Source organism: Dermochelys coriacea, chromosome 1 (assembly GCF_009764565.3).
Source record: "Dermochelys coriacea isolate rDerCor1 chromosome 1, rDerCor1.pri.v4, whole genome shotgun sequence".
NCBI lineage: Eukaryota > Metazoa > Chordata > Testudines > Dermochelyidae > Dermochelys > Dermochelys coriacea.
In genome coordinates, this window is record NC_050068.2 from 222,286,884 (window position 1) to 222,306,001 (window position 19,118).

General features: G+C 44.5%; 1 protein-coding gene across 1 annotated transcript; it reads right to left on the bottom strand.

Moving 5' to 3' along the window:
- Positions 1 to 316: 316 nt before the first annotated feature.
- LOC119841435 (TRPM8 channel-associated factor 2-like) lies at positions 317 to 18,256 on the bottom strand. Its single transcript, XM_043514832.1, is given in 9 exon segments — positions 317 to 724; positions 3,769 to 4,106; positions 6,313 to 6,552; positions 8,053 to 8,152; positions 8,155 to 8,268; positions 10,687 to 10,781; positions 13,578 to 14,551; positions 17,069 to 17,702; positions 18,252 to 18,256. Coding segments are annotated over 8 exon segments (2,718 nt in total). The 5' UTR covers positions 17,686 to 17,702; positions 18,252 to 18,256; the 3' UTR covers positions 317 to 484.
- Between the last annotated feature and the right edge of the window lie 862 nt (positions 18,257 to 19,118).

Here is a 19,118-nt window from a genome sequence, read left to right on the forward strand (position 1 = left end):
AGGGCCAGATGATATTTTCCCAAGAGTTCACTACAGATTATAGCTAGGAGTAACTGAGCTACATCTCAAAATATGAAATGTGTTATGAAAATACTAGAAGGTAATTTAGTAATTTAGCCTAGAAGGTAATCGATGCTGTAGATATCTTTGGTTTGTTTCACTGACTCTGTGGAGTAATACCTTACTCTATGAGTAGTCCTATTCATCCACAAGTAGCCCAACTAAAATCAATGGATCTTCTCAGAGTGCTACTCCATGAGAACAAAGCTAGCAGAAGCTGGCCCAGAGAAAGGAACAGAAAATTCAGATTACAGAAGATGTTTGCCTCACATGGCAAAGGCAATTATTTCAGAAATACCAACAAGTATGAAACAGATAATTAATAAGCCTGCACCATACCGATTTGAATCTAGCCTTATAGGAAAGACAAGCAACTCTGAATTATCTCTAAAAATTACAGCCACCATTCCATGTGAATAAAGCATCACACTGTCTTCATTGGATTCTTATCCCAGTTGGTCAGAGATGCCAACTTCTTATAGACTTCTCCCTTGATGGGCCAGCCCCAAGCCACAAAGAAAGGGGCCAGATTCTTCTTCACCTGCCAAGAGAACTTCTCTGCCCGCAGGTTCATTTTGGAAGGGTTGTCTGTGGGGATGTTAGACATTGTCTGGTATTCAGAGAAGAGTTGGATGAAGGGTTCCCAGCCAAAGGCTTCCTGAAGCTGAAGAGCATGAAAAAACTGTATTAAAAGTGCATCATACTTCGCTAAAGTAACACAAGACACTGCACCAGGTCCCTGTTATGAGGATGAGTGACCAAATCTACAGTTATTGCTAATCACACCTCATGACTATTACATGGTTATCAGATTATGATATCATTTTGGGGAAAGGTACTGAAATTGTATTTCAGTGATCAGAGTTAGGAGTGAGGATGGGGAGGGTCGATTTTACAGTGTATTTCTACTCTGAAAAGAGACTGTTAAAAAAACAGTACTGGTATGGGACGCCAGGCTTATTTTTTCTCAATAGTTTCAATATCCAATATGCTCATTTTACAAATAAAAAGATGTTTTGTCTCTACCAGCCCCCCCCCCCACACTGAGCTAGGATCTTTCCTTTTCATGTATCATCACTAATAAGAAAGTATACAGATACAGTTAGGCCATCATTAACAGCTGTGAAACATCATTTTATACCTACTAGAACATATACACCTCTGATGATGCATAGTTCACCTTCCTCTCTCTGAAATGTTGCTGATTATGCAGAACTAACAGGAGTAAGAACTTAGTTTTTAGGGCCAGATTTTTCAAACTGTTTAGTCCCCTAAAGATGCTAAGAGGCACCTTTTGAAAATCCCATCCGGTGCCTATCTGCATTTTTAGGCACTTAAATACCCTTAAAAATCTCTCTCTTAGTCACTAAAGTCAGGGACTCTAACCCTGCCTGCACACAGGAAGTGTGTCTTAGAGTTTGAAGGTATCTTTTTTATATAGTTACTGTTCAGTAACAAATTATCCTGCATTATTAAATGTGCTAGCTGATGTGAATGTGCCACCATTGCCCTCTACTAGACACACTGAAGTAGGTCTAGGAGTACGTGTGGCACCTTAGAGACTAACAAATTTATTAGAGCATAAGCTTTCGTGAGCTACAGCTCACTTCATCGGATGCACGAAAGCTTATGCTCTAATAAATTTGTTAGTCTCTAAGGTGCCACACGTACTCCTTTTCTTTTTGCGAATACAGACTAACACGGCTGCTACTCTGAAACCTGTGAAGTAGGTCTGTAATTCTATGTCAGTATGAATAAATAAGAATAAATAAGCCATTTAGTGAATGGAGAATCTTATTTAGGCCAAACGGGAGGGGCCTGAATTTTGAGGGAGAAGTTTTGGAGTTCTCTCCCCCTGCCACCTGCTTCTATGTTTGTGGAACATACAAACCAGCCAGCATCCTTTTAGAATCATTTGCATTCAGACACATCCTTATGAATCTCTCTGTTTTACCTGTTTCAGAGTAGCAGCCGTGTTAGTCTGTATTCGCAAAAAGAAAAGGAGTACTTGTGGCACCTTAGAGACTAACAAATTTATTAGAGCATAAGCTTTCGTGAGCTACAGCTCACTTCATCGGATGCATTTGGTGGAAAAAACAGAGGAGAGATTTATATACACACACACAGAGAACATGAAACAATGGGTTTATCATACACACTGTAAGGAGAGTGATCACTTAAGATAAGCCATCACCAACAGCAGGGGGGGGAAGGAGGAAAACCTTTCATGGTGACAAGCAGGTAGGCTAATTCCAGCAGTTAACAAGAATATCAGAGGAACAGTGGGGGGTGGGGTGGGAGGGAGAAATACCATGGGGAAATAGTTTTACTTTGTGTAATGACTCATCCATTCCCAGTCTCTATTCAAGCCTAAGTTAATTGTATCCAGTTTGCAAATTAATTCCAATTCAGCAGTCTCTCGTTGGAGTCTGTTTTTGAAGCTTTTTTGTTGAAGTATAGCCACTCTTAGGTCGGTGATCGAGTGACCAGAGAGATTGAAGTGTTCTCCAACTGGTTTTTGAATGTTATAATTCTTGACGTCTGATTTGTGTCCATTCATTCTTTTACGTAGAGACTGTCCAGTTTGGCCAATGTACATGGCAGAGGGGCATTGCTGGCACATGATGGCATATATCACATTGGTAGATGCGCAGGTGAACGAGCCTCTGATAGTGTGGCTGATGTGATTAGGCCCTATGATGGTATCCCCAAACAACAGAAAACAACAGAACGCCACTAGCCATCACCTTCAGCCCCCAACTAAAACCCCTCCAACGCATCATCAAGGATCTACAACCTATCCTGAATGACGAGCCATCGCTCTCTCAGATCTTGGGAGACAGACCAGTCCTTGCTTACAGACAGCCCCCCAATCTGAAGCAAATACTCACCAGCAACCACACACCACACAACAGAACCACTAACCCAGGAACCTATCCTTGCAACAAAGCCCGTTGCCAACTCTGTCCACATATCTATTCAGGGGATACCATCATAGGGCCTAATCACATCAGCCACACTATCAGAGGCTCGTTCACCTGCGCATCTACCAATGTGATATATGCCATCATGTGCCAGCAATGCCCCTCTGCCATGTACATTGGCCAAACTGGACAGTCTCTACGTAAAAGAATGAATGGACACAAATCAGACGTCAAGAATTATAACATTCAAAAACCAGTTGGAGAACACTTCAATCTCTCTGGTCACTCGATCACAGACCTAAGAGTGGCTATACTTCAACAAAAAAGCTTCAAAAACAGACTCCAACGAGAGACTGCTGAATTGGAATTAATTTGCAAACTGGATACAATTAACTTAGGCTTGAATAGAGACTGGGAATGGATGAGTCATTACACAAAGTAAAACTATTTCCCCATGGTATTTCTCCCTCCCACCCCACCCCCCACTGTTCCTCTGATATTCTTGTTAACTGCTGGAATTAGCCTACCTGCTTGTCACCATGAAAGGTTTTCCTCCTTCCCCCCCCTGCTGTTGGTGATGGCTTATCTTAAGTGATCACTCTCCTTACAGTGTGTATGATAAACCCATTGTTTCATGTTCTCTGTGTGTGTGTATATAAATCTCTCCTCTGTTTTTTCCACCAAATGCATCCGATGAAGTGAGCTGTAGCTCACGAAAGCTTATGCTCTAATAAATTTGTTAGTCTCTAAGGTGCCACAAGTACTCCTTTTCTTTCTGTTTTACCTGAAGGTAGGTCTCCAGTGCAGTCCAGACATTCCAGTCCTTTAGCTGGGCTCCTTTGCTAAGGTAATCACTGATTCTTTTCTTGCGGTGCTGCAGCTGTAGGTGTTCGTGGGCTCTGTCCCTGGAGATTCCCAGCACCTTCTCATGCACATAGACAGACCACAGGTTGCAGGTGGCCTCAGTAGTGTGAGGGGGGAATTGCCAGCCTGACTGCTGCTGGTTGTGTCCCAGCTCATGGATGGGTCCCCAAAGGCTATTCGCTTGCATGTATTTCATGTTCACCAACTCCTTTAATGAATCCAAATGACACATGACTGGGTAGCCAGAGTGCATCCAGCCTGGAGGGGGGAAATGGGGCCAACAGTCAAGGTGAGATCTCAGCTCAAGAAAGTTATTCTGTGTTTTTTAGAAGTTGGCAAGTAATTCACAAAGAACAATAAATCAGACCAATTAAATCCTTTGTTGTGGTCTGGAATTACCCTCTGGATAGTTCCTCAAATTCATTCTTTTTCAGTGTTAATGGATGAATACTGTAACAGGTCAGTGTGAGTATTTGATAATCAAAATTTGATCCATGTTGTGATTGGTCAGATAAGTCATCCTGTAATTGCTGTACCTGTTTGGGAGTGTATGTGCAGGCTCTTCCACTGAGAATATTCCCATGCTTAAAATTTCAGTTTCTGCAAAGATTCATGCACGCCTCTCTGAAATTCACTTTCTGTGACCTTTTCAAAAAGAAAAGGAGTACTTGTGGCACCTTAGAGACTAACAAATTTATTAGAGCATAAGCTTTCGTGAGCTACAGCTCACTTCATCAAATGCATCCGATGAAGTGAGCTGTAGCTCACGAAAGCTTATGCTCTAATAAATTTGTTAGTCTCTACGGTGCCACAAGTACTCCTTTTCTTTTTGCGAATACAGACTAACACGGCTGCTACTCTGTGACCTTTTGTGAGAGTGAAACTCAAATGGTAATGGAAATCGGAGCCAAGAGAGGCACAAACACCACCACAGAGGATGCATTAAAGCAATAGAGCTGATATTCATGAACATTTTTGTAGTGGTGACCCTGGATCTAATGTTTTTATTGTATTTTAGAATGTTTTAATACCGTGTTCATTATATGGTTCTTTAGAAATAAATGGTCTGAATGTCAGAGATGCTGATCCCCTTGGTTTGGGGGGCGGGGGGAGATGGAGAAAAGGAGGAGGGGCAGTATGATTTAGTACTGATATTTAATTTCTTTGTTACAGTCAATTTCAGCATGAAGAAAGGTGCTGGATTGACAACTGTGGTTGGATAACAAAATACTCAGTAAATCCACAAAAGAGAGAAAGGCTGGGCAGGGGAAGAACAAGCTTCTAAATTACACACCACCTCCTCTCAAGTGATCTCAATTTCTTGGAGGGACTATCCCTTGTGGTGAAAGTTAGTTCAGTCTTCATGATCCAGTCTGTCCTTGGCATCTGATTCTCAACACAGGGCACAAATAATTCTAATTATGATGGTTGTTTGTTGGTGTGCACATTAATCTATTGGGAACGGGACTGACATCCACCAAGTAATTTCAGACAGACCACTGAGTCATCCTCAGATGGCACTCAGCCTTGTAAAATGCTACATGCTCTGGCCCCAGTCCAGTAAAGCACTTAACAATCAGCAGGAATATAGCCCCGTTGACGTAATTGTACAGCTGGACAAGGATGTATAAGTAGTATGATTAAATTGACCACGAGACATTTATAGTGGTGAGATCTACTAACACAGAATATGGAATAGTCTTCTCCAAAGGAAGCTCCATGGTTGGAGTCATTTAAATATAGGAATGAACAAAGGACTAGAAAGTATATTGTAGGGGAAGGGGGTTGAATTACATTTGCTAAATTACAAATCTGCTGAAGTTCGGTTCACTAATGCATAATTAAGCCAGTCACAATATTTGCTAATTTGGAATTTAAAATTTGATATATACCAAAAGCAAACAAATGGCATTTGTATGGAGCATTTGCCAAGGATCAGTGTGGGTATTCAAGCTTCAGAATTGACCAGGCAGCTCACTAGTGGATTGAATAAATGTACTGACCATTGAATACGTCTTCATTCAGACCAGTTTCTAACTGAACTAAAATCCGTCTATTAATAGCATATATTTTTCCCTCTCAGTATTTTGACCAGTTCTAGCTGTGTAGAATAATTTTGTACTGGTAAGGAGGGCTGCTGTACTGTGAGTTGGGTATGACCAATTTCTTTCCCCTCACTCCTAGAGTAAACTGAGGCAGGATCTGACAGATCGAATAAGAGTGTGCTTGGGAGGGAAGCATCACTATAAATAGAGTTACACTGTTAGAGGGTCCCACTGTATTCTCCACATCTTGTGTCTTGGTGAAAAGCTCAAGAGAGGTTAGTGACTTTCCAAGGTGTCATAATGAGAGTCAGTAAAGAACCAGCATTGCAATTAAAGAGTTCCTGGCTCTCAACCTCCAATTCAATCCTTTACCCCAGGGTGTCGCTCTTTTGCCTTTTATGACAATACACCATACTCACCAGCTGAGATCTGAACATCTGCTACAATCCTTTCTGGCCGAGGGAACTTGGCTGGTGTAGCAGCCAGCTCAGCTACAGCTGCCATAATCTGCTCCCAAAGGGTTAGCAAAGGCTCGGGATCTTCTATGGGACGGATGCTGTCAGCAGGCACCATTAAGCTGATGTTCTGGGTAGCTAGTTCTGCCCACGGAGCTGGATAGTGACGGATGCAGGTCAGCCACTGGCTCTTAGATGTCTTTCCTGCATCAGTATGGGAGAGAGAGATTAAATCCCATGATGATTTGGTTCCGTATCATTTGGGTATAGCAGATTTCATTTTATATTTTAATATAAATTAAAATACTTGGGGCCCTTGGAAGCTTTAAAGATGAGCAGAAGCTACTTAAGTAACCTAATGATTTGATTTGATTTATTATTCTTCGTCCCCTCCTTTTTTTGGTTGCATTCTCTCAAAGATTGATCCAAAGTCCATTATAGTAAATGGAAACCCGGCCACTGTATTCATTGGTTTGTGAGCTGGGAACCTGTTGCACCTTTTTTCAAATTAGATTATAAGCTGTTTGAGGCAAAAGTGATCTGTTATTCTGCATTTGTACAATGCCAAGCACAATGGGGCCTTGATCCTGATTGGGACCATCAAGAGCTGCTATTGAACAAATAATTATATTTGACTTTTCCCTTTTCTAATTAGTGTTATAGTTAACAGCCAGAAATGAAAAAAATAAGTGTTTTTCTGTTTAACATGAAAAATACGGGCTGAGGATCAATTCAGTCCACTAATTGCAATGAAATGTCATTTGTTCTCACCAGGGCTATATAAATAAGAAACACTACTGACTTTTTTTAAAGACAATTTTGCCATGAAGTTAAAGCACATTCAAACACAAGGAAAATAACTTTGCATACATGGGAACAATATGTTCAAAATATTTTTGATTCAAGAATGATTAGTGATATTAATTTGTGAGCCAAATTCAGACTCTGTGTGTCCTATCCCAATCCACTGATTTCAGTGGACCCTTCTGAATGTACAGCAACTCTAAATTTGGCCCTGTGCATCTATAAGAAAACTTAAAACAGCCTGAGATTTTGCTGGATTCATCTAGCTCAGTGGTTCTCAAACTGTTTCAGTGGGGTTGCCAGGGCCGGCGTTAGACTTGCTGTGGTCCTGGGCGGCAGGGCTCAGGTTACAGCCCCCAACCCCCGCAGGGCTTAAGCCCTTGGACTTCTGCTTTGGCCCCCCCACTTGGGATGGTGTAGTTTGGGTGGACTCAGGTTTCGGTCCCTCCTCCTGGGGTCATGTAGTAATTTTTGTTGTCAGAAGGGCGTCACGATGACTAAAAGCATGAGACTACAATCTCCTCTCCCTGCCAATGTTGGTTTTATCTTCTGCCTTTATCCTCTTCCCGGATTGCATTTTAAGGTGCTATCAAAGTAACCCTTGTTCTTGCTCAAATATATGGTGAGAAACAAAATCTGGTATCAAGCTGGCAGAGATACACTATTCTGTCCGACCGAGGAGAATAAGGTTTAGTGAATACACAAATGACCAGGAAGAAGGCAGCTAAAGAAGATCTTGCTCAGAAGTGGCACTAGACTTTAAACAAGCAACATGATAAAACTGATCAAGCCCAAATCATGGATAATTAGAGAGGCACTTCTGTGTCTCTTCATGATCATTATCATCATCAGCAAAACTGGCTAAGAAGAGATGTGCAGACCATTTACCAGCACACTTACCAAGCCTGAAGAAAGGAGCATGCGCAGCCCCTTTTACAGTGATAGACACTCCCCCCAACAGGCTTCCCTTTGGCACTATGATGTAAATGAGCCCCCCCCCCCGAGAGAGGAGACTGACATCTTCTGATCTTTGACATCACATCTGTGTATTACCACAGGGGGGCGTTTCAGCTCCTCTGCTCTGCTGAGGTCATCTGAGTGACACCCAATCTGCACCTGGAAATGAAAAGGTTGCTTGGTTATGGGAACAATTAAGTAATGAACTTTACCGACCATTGTTTAAACACTTATCCAAGTGGAAAAGCTTCAACAGGAGAGACTGCGGGAGCCCCACACCAGAATATCCCATAGCCCACTGGTTAGAGCACTGCCCTGAGAATTGCTAGTCCCTGTTGGGTTTAAGCACTTCAGTCCCATTGTGGAGCTGGGCCCTAGCTCCCCTGGATTGCAATGGGAGTCAGGTGCCTACATAGCTTTCAGGATCTAGGCCAAGGAGACAGTTATAATTTAGGCTACATTTTAGTCACAGTTATTTTTAGTGAAAGTAATGGACAGGCCACGGGCAGTAAACAAAAATTTACAGTCTGTGACCTGTCCATGACTTGTACTGTATATCCTGACTAAAATTTGGGTGCTTCGTGGGAGGGGTGGCCCGGGGGTGCCACAGGTGCTCTTGAGGGGGCGGCCTGGGATCTCCACTGGTGCTGGGGGGAGGTGAGGGCAGAAGGTGGTCCGGGACCCCCGCTGGTGTTGGGGAAGCTAGAGGAGGTCTGGCAGGGCTGGCAGGCTCCCTACCAGGCTCCATGTGGCTCCTGAAAGAGGCCGGCATGTCCCTGCAGCCCCTAGGCAGACACGTGGCCAGGGGGTCTCCATGCGCTGCCCCCACCCCGAGTGCCAATGGGTTCCCAGCCAATAGGATTTGTGGGGGTGGTGTCTGTGGGCAGAGGAAAAACAAGAGCCGCCTGGCGGCACCTCCGCCTAGGAGCCGGACATACCGGCTGCTTCCGGGGATTCCCCTGAGGTAAGTACTGCCCAGAGCCCTCACCCACTCCCACAACCCAACCCCATGCCTCTGCCCTGAGCCCCCTCACACACCCAAATTCCTGTTGCTGCTGCGGGGAGGGGCAGAGGTGCTGAAACAATTTGTATAGTGGGGGTGCTGAGAACCATTGAACCAAACTGTAAACCCTGTAAGTGATGGAAACCACTTCAAGCCAGGGGGTGCAGCACCCCTAGTTCCAGCACCCTATGGGGTGGGGTGCAGTGGCCTGAGACTGCCCTAGCAGCAGCCGGTGTGGCTGGCCTGGGGGCTGCCCGAGCTGCTGAGGTGGCCCCCAAGACAGCCGTACCTGCCACTGCAGAAGTCATGGCGGTCCAGAAAGTCACAGAATACGGAACTTCTATGACAGACTCGCAACCTTATTTATACTCAAATGAAATCAGTGGAGCAATGATCTGATACGTGAGCTTTACAGACCTCACTGTTCTGCCTTTCTGCTTTAGAGTCTGTATTTAAAGTGGCCCCACAAAGCATAGAAGTAAAAGTGTATAAGCAGTGGCATTTTATTACATCTCCAGTGTGTCATTTGATCAACAATTATTAACACTTTGTGTTTCAATAGCAGCTTCCATCTGAAGCTCGTATCACATTTCACAGGCATCAATGAGTTAAATTTCACAAAAGCCCTGCAACGGAGGGAGCATTAGCTCCATTTTACAGAGGAGGAAACTTAGGCACAGACAAATGGAAGCCTGGCTCTTCAGAGGTGCTGAGCACTCACAACTCCAGAGAAATCAATGGAAACTCACAAGTTATTTGCCTAAGGTCCCAGGACTCTTAGTCCTGGCCTGTAGTCTTCGCGCAATGGGTCTGCATGGATTATTGTTATTAAAAGTCTGCCTCCAGCCACAGATGGCTCATCAGGTTGATGCAATTTAAGGTGGATCAGTTTCCATAACCAAGGTACACAAGGCAGTGATATGGCAGTGCGCATCACCTCTGACCTTCTTTGACTTCCCTAACCCTATTGAGCAGGGATCCATTTTACAGCTGAGTGAACTGAAGGAAGATTTTCAGTGTGAGATCCAGTGACAGTCGGCCCCACAAGCACCAGGATTCTAGTCAAGCACTGCAATCACTCAGCTGTCCTACCTCATTATTGATATTAACCATGTATTAATATTATAGCTAATTGAGAGCTCCAAGCTTGGGGGTACACTGTACAAGAAACTATTACCCACATACTGAAAGGTATTTAAGCCCCCAACTTCTACTGATTTCACTGGGAGTTAGGGGCCTAAATTGCTTTTGGGGATCTGGGCGTAAATAAATATATAAGATGATTTGGGTCCTAAACCAAAGAGCTTAACATTTATGGGGCAATTCATTAGAACATAGTAAACAATTTTCTTAACGCACAAGAAGACATAGAATCTAGCTCCCTCTCTGCTGCCTGTGTTTGCTCTGCATGGTAAATGCTCCTACAAAGCAAGAAGACACTACCTTTCCACAGAACTGAATATCTTCCAGGAACAGAGCTGAACAATAAGGTGTCATTTTTTATGTAATCACATTTCTGAGTAGAACTACAGTTTAAGTAAAGTAACAGACATCAGAAAGGATGATTAGTTCACCTGAAGGCCAACTCCAGTAACAGTGCTAGGAAATATAAAGGTCACTGTGTTCCCACGCGGAAGATAAAGTCCTGTGCTCCTTCATGCTGTATCACCTGGCATAAAACACAGAGGACAGGTCTAAATACAGAGCTATTCTTAAACACCTCCCTCTGTTTTCCAATATGAAAGGATCAGGAGAATGGCATGGCCAGTCTGCATGAGGACGGATCTCCCCTCACTGAATGTCATCGGGGGGCAAAGAGTATTCATGTGAGATGGAGCAGGGGAGGGCTAATACTTCCTGCTGCATTCTCCTAGGAAATTAACTTCTTGTTTATAACATTACCATTATGCAGACATTGTAACAACATGATTTCTACGATATTCTGCTGATAATGTCAGAGCTGCAAGCAAAAGGGCAAATTACAATCCTTCAGTCTGGTTTCTTTAAACAACATCATTCAGGATGCTCAGTCCTGGGTCCTTGCTCCTTAGCACAAACCAAATGAACTCCCTTGGGCAAAAATCTAAGGTCTCCAGTGTAGGAAGGTACGGCAGGAGCGAAGACCTTACTGGTCATCACACAGTACCTGCACATTAGATTATATTATATGCACATGCCGCTGCCATAACGCTCCATGCTTTTCTCTGAATTGAACAGGAGGTGAAGCTCAGCGAGGGATATCAGTCAAAATATAAAACCTTAAACTCTTGTCTCAGAAATGTAAAAACAAGGAGATGTAACAAATATAGATACTCCACAAAGAAGAAACCCACCTTAGAGGGGCATGGATGAAAGGCCTGATAAATAATGTTTTCAAAGAAGCAGAACTATTGTGATTTCCACATTTCCAGGGATTCTCACTCCTGGAGATTAAGAAGCGTGAAGGATAGGCCAAAAGAAGAGACAGCAGTTTTAACAGTGATATGGGAAGTTGGTGGTGGTTGTTAAAAATGTTACAAGGTAGACTAAGAGAACAGACCAGTACCAGGGAGACTTTTTAGTCTGAATAGTGACATTCAATGATGGAGGTGGGTGGGGGAAGAAACCCAACTTTGATTAGGAAAAAAACTTTGGCTTACATAAAATAAGGGACATCCATATCCTCAAAAGAAATGAAGAACTTCTCTGGAGGCAGGAGAACAGGGCCTCTCCCCTATTTTGGAACTAAGTTCTAAAATGCAGAGAGTCCAAGGTGAGCTTCTCAACACAAACAAGCAATAAGGCTGCAGGAACACGTGGAGGGAGGACCATATTGCTCCTTTGCTGTTGAATTCAGAGAAGAGAACTACAAAATTGCTAGTTGTGGCAGCTTTCGCTGTGACTAAATTGACATTGACACAGCCTTCTAGTGTCATGCTAAGGCAGGGATACCAGAAGATGTACGTTGATACCCATTTAGACAAAGTCTTCTTGGCAAATAGCACTGTCCAGTGAATTGGTATCAAATGAAATAAAAAGTTACGTAGACTTTCTAAAGCTTTTAGTCTGCTCCAAGTAGCATCCCAAGGACCTTTTAAATGAAGTATATGAAAAAGCATTTCACCCACAATGTCAGCAGGCATGGAACGAATGTTGGCAGGCCAATAGGCTCAATAAGGTGACCTTCAGATACCACCTTGGAGAGAAATATAGGACTGTGGGCAAAAAGTAGTTCATCATGGTCAAATTCAAGATCATATAGCTGGATTAAAACATGCATTTATCAAAAAGCAGATGATTTCAAAAACAGTTGTTCCAGTGATAATAGACAATAATTAGACATGAGCTTACACTGTTATGCGACAGCAAAATGGCAAATGTGAATTTTGGGGCTACATGGGCAGAGGTTTAATTACATTGTAAAATATGAAGTAAGGATCTCTCTCTGCTTTTTTGGTGACTGCACCAGAAATACTGGATTCAGTATTGGGCACCTCTGTTCCATGAAGATATCAATAAAATGGAGGAATATAGAAAAAAGCAACATGAATGATTAAGGCAGTGCTTAATTTGTGCAAGGGTTTGCCAAGGCTTAGCTCCAGCACCTCTGGGCTTGTCAGTTCATAGGCCCGGCACCTCTGGGCTTGCTGCATCGGTTATGAATGTAAAAAATTTGCTTGAGTCCCAGCACCTAATTGCTTGAGCCCCATAACCTTTCATTGCAAACTGAACACTTGATTAAGGGGCTGGAGAGAATTTGCTGATGAAGATTAGGAAGGAAATGAGTAAAGTGAAATCCTGTCCCGTTGCAAAATTCATTGAGTTGAGTTGGGCCAGGATTTTACCTATCGAGTTTAGCCAAGTGATTCCTAAATATGGAGGTAGAAGGGGCTTTCTTTGAAATAGAGCTGATCAAAAATCAGGGTAAAATAGGAGAAACTTTTGCAGATTTTCATCAAACTGGTCAGAAGATGGAGGAGAAAGATCAGCCAATTGTTTTTCTTGGCTTTTGTTGAAAACATTTGTTAACAAAAAATTCCTGAAAAGTTCTAATTCGAAAACTGTAAACTCTGAGGAGAGCAATTGTTTAGGGTGCTCCAAAGGGGTATAATTAGCAGTAATGGCATGAGGCTGATGAAAGTAAATTAAGGCTAAATGTTTAGAAATGTTTCCTGATGGTGAGGTGTATTAGATCATGGATCAGAGAAATTACAGAAGTCCCATCACTCAAATAATTTAAAACTGGACTAGATAAAACGGAGAATTGACTTTAGGGGAAAGCCTAAGTTGGGTCCTGAAGCAGAAGCTAAATGTAACCCAAGAGGTTTCCATCTTTAGCAGCTCTGTTCTGCACACAATGTGACAGATGTGATCTATGTGATCAAGGCTATGGAGGGTTATACACTGTTATACCCCGTGTTCTACAGGCCATTCCATGTTGAAACAGGGGGAGGGGAGATTTGTGAGGAAGGACAGATTCTCTCACCTGTGTTTGTGCAGTTGATTTCCACAGTGGTGCTAGGGACTGTGGGGAGTTCACAGAGTGCTAGCCTTGCACAGTTGGACATGGATTGGCATAATGCTGTAGCCACATGAAGCAGCACGACCTCCTTGGAGTTCCCCTTGACTGCGTGTTCCTTGCTCACTGGTGGGATCCCATTGCTCTGCACCATCATGTACAGGATGTGGTACAATGAGGCATAGATGTGGCCATTTTTGACTGGGATCTGAAGGACTTTGGCGCAGTCCTGTCTCAGTTTCTGAAGCCACCCTGCCACTGGGGGCTGGAGTTCTTCCTTCTTGTCTAGGTGCTGCTGGAACTGAGCGAGTGCCCTACGGAAGTGGTAATGTCCCCGCTGCTCTTCGGGTCGTAACACTGGGTACTTGCCTGCCTCCATGGTTTCCCCCAGGATGCTGATCCCGAACCCATTGAGGATTTTGTTGCCAGGATATTCAGCCAGAACATTTCGGCCCTCATTCTGAGAAGCCCACCACCAAGCCTGACCTCCAATCAGCAGGCCCCCTCCTTCTGCCACAAACTCATGAATCTTCTTGGCCTCATTGTCACTGTAGGACTGGCAGCAGTAGATGCTGAGATTGTCGGTAAGTTCTGAAATCTCACACACCACCTGCCTTTGAATCAGCAGGTCATGAAGGTTCTTCAGATTGGGATTGATGCCAATTCTCCCTTTCTTCTCAGCACCCAGCCAGCGAATGGCATTGAGGATGAAGTCTGTGAGCTTCAGGGTGCTAAGATGGACCTCATGTGTAGCCACCACCACACAGCCCCGGCCAGAGTGAGCTGCTGCAAGAAAGCATCGATAGGTGCCATCCAAGCCAAGGGGGAAGGCCAGTGTGCCATGGACCAGCAGGTGAGAGGGGACACCATCTGTCACTATGTCTAGCTCTGACACTCCTGTTAGGAGAAGGTTTAAATCTCTGCTGCAATCTAGCCAATGCCTGCAAAACCAAGAGATGTTCCTGTCAGGTCACATGCCAGCACCGTCACAATATCGTGAGATGGAAGAGGAAGATTGTATGGTATCTCTGCTCTCCCTACAGCATATCCAAATATTCTGAAATCACTTCTACAAAGATCTCTTCATTTTGAGATCTACTGGTGGAAACTTCTACACAATTAACTGCCTTCATCTGAGTGACAGTGCTCTGCCTTTAGTTGCAATTGTTCTGAATAATCATTCTAAAGCAGGGGTTTTCAAACTTCATTGCACCATGGCCCCCTTCTGACAACAAAAAGTACTACATGACCCCAAGAGGTGGGATCATAGCCCAAGCCCTGCAGCGCCAAGTGGGTGGGGGCAAAACTGACGTCCAAAGTCTGAGCCCCGCTGCCCCAGGCTGAATCCATTGAGCTCTGGCCACGCGTGGTGGGGCTTAGGCTTTGGCTTGAGCCCCAGGTCACATCAAGTCTAACACCAGCCCTGGTGACCCATTAAAACAGGATTGCAACCCACTTTGTCTCCTGACCCACAGTTTGAGAACCACTGTTCTAAAGCAAAGTGAGCCTCTTATCCTCTTACCCTGCACTGTTCTGTAGCAATTTCATGTCACTTTTTCTTATCCTTTTATCCTATGTGAAGTGGCTTGGCAGAACCAGTGCAGCAGAGGGTAAGGAGATGAGAATGAGAGATACGAAACAGAACAGGGTAAGGGGATGCACGAAGAGAGATGAAATACCGAATGGCAGAGCAGAGGATAAGGTATGAGGGATATTTTGTATTCATTGGTTCTGAGCTAATTTATATAATCAGAACTTAGAGAATTTCCTTTGCACAGCAATAAATGGCTCATTGTATTTCAGAAAAGTTTGTAACAGTTTTGTCATGTGATCATCCATGCTTTATATGTAAACAGACATTTGTGGAGCATAACTACTTAAAGGTTAATTATTGTTCGTGGTTCTATACTAAATCAATATTTCAGATCTCAAATAAGTAACAGGATCCCTGCTTATTGAAATACACACAAAAAAAGTTAAAGGATTCACTTATTTGCCTTGTCTCATGCTTAGAACTTCATGAGTCACCTGAACTCATTCAGAGCATCAGAGTCCCCAGAAGTCAAATGTTTCCTCAGACTTCTTTAGCAGGATTCTGGTTTTATTTCTTTCCTGTTAATTCCTTTTTCCTCCCCCAGTGATAAGGACCTGCATACCCCCTAAGGTGCTAGAAAATAATACTCTTTCCAACATAGCAGCATTTAAGAATATTTTCTACTCCTGAGGGCATTCTGTGCCAAAAAATTAAAAATTCTGCAAATTTCATTTGTCAAATAAATGTGGAGGTTCCACCATGGTTTTGGAGAGCACAGGTGACAGGCTGCACAGAGGTGGGAGATCACTATGTAGCTCCCCCACAGCACACAGACTGAGCAATGAGGCTGCTCCCAACTCTGACACAGCGCTAGGACAGGGTCTGCTGCAGAAACACCCCAGGGCCCTGCCCCTCCATGCCAGGTGCTCCAGGTGTGGGCAGGCAGGCTGAGCAAGGTAGGATCCAAGTGTGGAGGGGCTTAGTGTGTGGGGATCCAGGTGTGGGTTGAAAGAGTTCTGTGTGGAGCAATCTGGGTGCGGGAGGCTCACTGGGGGATCTGGATGCACAGGGGCTTGTGGGGGATCTGGATGTACAGGGGCTTGTTGGGATGGGGGAGCGGGGGTGCAACGGTAATGAGACTCTGTGGGGGGGTCCAGGTGAAGGTGGTTGGAGCTCAGCGTGGGGGTCTGGATGTGTGGGGGATAGAGATTGGCAGGGGGGTCTTGGTGTGGACGTCTCAGCGGTGGGGAGTGTCTAGATGCTGGGGGAAATGGGGCTGAGTGGGGTGGAGATCCGGGTGCAGCTGGTTGGGACTTGGTAGGGTTGGGATCCAGGTGCAGGTGGCTCATCGGGGTGGTCCAGATGCAGGGAGAGTGGGGCTCGTAAGGGGGGGTTCTGGGTGCAGGTGGGGTGAGACTCGACAGAAAGGTCTGGGTATGAGGGGCTCTGGATGCACAGGGGTTGGGTGGATGGGGAGCCGCTCCCTGTACAAGGATCCCTCCCCCTGCAGCTGAAAAGCGGGGAGAGTTTTCAGAGCTTCCTACAGCCAGGGGAGAAATCTGGGGGTGGATCTGACTCAATCCCAGATGCTGTGCAAGGGAAGAGGAAGTCCCGTCCTTCCCAGCCCAGCCGGGACTAGCAGCTGAGTCTGGCACAGGGTAGGAGCCCCCAGCCCCACAGTGATTTAGCTCTCTGCCGGCTGCCCTGGGCACCCAAAACATACTGCTGGGGAGGATCTCATGACCACTCTTGTGGCTTCCCTTTGCTTCCCCATCAGAAAGTCATTTTACTGCAGGGAAGCAAAGAAATCTGCAGGGTACATAAAATCTGTGCATGTGCAGTGGCCTAGAATTCCCCCAGGAGTAATTTTCTTACAGCTTTAATTACAGGTTTTAATACATAGGAAATGATTTCAGATACTCACGGAGCGATCAAGGGAATTGCAGGCACTTTGTTTGAGACGCTGAAGATCCCCGTCTCTCCATATATATCCGTGAAATAAACGCCGGCCACGCTGGTTACGTGGTTCCCAGGGAAATCGAACAGCACTCTCTCTGCGCTGTGTCCAGAAGCCCAGTGCCAAGCCTGACCCCCAATGAGCAGACCTCCTCCTCCCTTCACAAACTGGATCAGCTCCCTCTTCTGTGCAGCATCATAGGCATTCATACAGTAAACCCCAAAAGAGTCAATGAGCTCTGTACTGGGCTGCACTTGGGTGCCAGAACTACTGAGAATGCCCACCAGGGAGCTCAAGGTCTTCTGGACACCAACCACCGCTCCTGGGGAGGGACTGAGCCAACCCACAGCATTGCGTAGGAACTGAGACATCTTGGGACACCCCAGGTAGCTCTCATGGGAGATGACCACCATCCGGCCCTTCCCATACTGTGAGGCGGCAATCAGGACCTGCCCCCGGGGGTTCACCATCACTGGGAAGGCAGTCTCGCCAATGAGCAGCAGCTCACAAGGAACAGAGTCACCAGTAAGATCCCAGTCCTGGAAACCGTCCACCAGCAAATCATAGGCAGCTGAAGGATCCATGTTCAGCTTTGTCTTGTCTACAGGAAAGACAAATAATAGTTTTTCTTATGCTAAAGACAGCCAGAAGAGGATTTATTTATCCTTCTTTGCCTCTACTGAATTAGTGTGAAGGATGTTCAGATACAAGCACAGGCTACAATCAACATGTCTCATTCCTAGAGATTGAAATTTACCTGCCTCCACCTCCTCCCCCACCAGTTGCTCACCGTAAATGCTTGTTTAAACCCGCTTTGGGGGTGGGTGACTGGGACACTGTCAAACCAGCTCAGGTTAGGATCAGCAGACGAGTAACCTGTGTATGACCCTAAAGGCATGTTGAGAGGCATTGCAGTTGTAATCAGGACAATGAACTTGTGTGTGGGCATCAAAGAGATACTAGAAGGGATTAACAGGCTAAGACCATTCACATGTGTGGATAAGAAATCAAGGAAGACACTGTGTGTATGTGTGTCTATGTCCTGTAACTGTAATTAATCTTAAGATCAAAGATGTGTACATACTGCATGAATTAAATGAATATTACTTATTTTGTCTTCAGCTGATCTATTCCTGTTATAATGAATGACCAGCAATTGATTATATAAATCAGTGTGGTTGGATTACCTATTTCTGCACAGGAATTAGAATGTGGACTTGAACAGGTGGGTCATTGTGGGCTCAACAATGAGGAATCTTTAGACACATGCTGTGCTCAGAAACACTTGGTAGCCTGTTTCAGCTATAAAAGAAAAACCCTGGGCATGATCTTGCCATCTCTTATCTGCTGAACTTTAAACAGGGAAAGTTTGAACCAGTGGGTGGAGATCACCAAGTTATTACTTGGGATGCCTTGAAAGAGTAATGGAAGGACTCTATCAGACTCTAAGCTACCATTTGGGCTTTAATCTTTTGGAGAGAGACTTATTGCAAACCAGCAGATTTAACATCACTGATGTCATCCTGACCTTCAGGCTCTGAAATAGACTGTAATGTATATGATCCACTTTAACCATTTAATAACTTTCTTCTTTTCTTTTTTTATTAATGAATCTTTAGTTAGTTTACTAAAAACTGGCTGCAGCGTGGTATTTGGTGAGATCCGGAAATATAGTTTGACTTGAGGTACATGGCCGGCTCCCTGGACTTGGAAGAACCTACCTAATATATGTGATTTCTGGTTTTAATAATCATTTATCACAGAAGTTTGGCTTGTCTGGGTGGTACATGAGGGGTTAGTGGACCTGAAGGGGACTGTCTGTGGCTTGATAGTAACTAGTACAGTATTTTGGAAGTACACCTTTGTTACTGGCTTGGTGAAATCTTCTGATAGAATATACCACCAGTTTGGGGTGCATGTCCTGATTTCTGGCAGCTTGACCTGAGATTTGCACTTTTAGCCTATGTCCCACAGCAGGCAGTGTGACAGAGACATCTGGGATGGAGCAGGTGAGTAT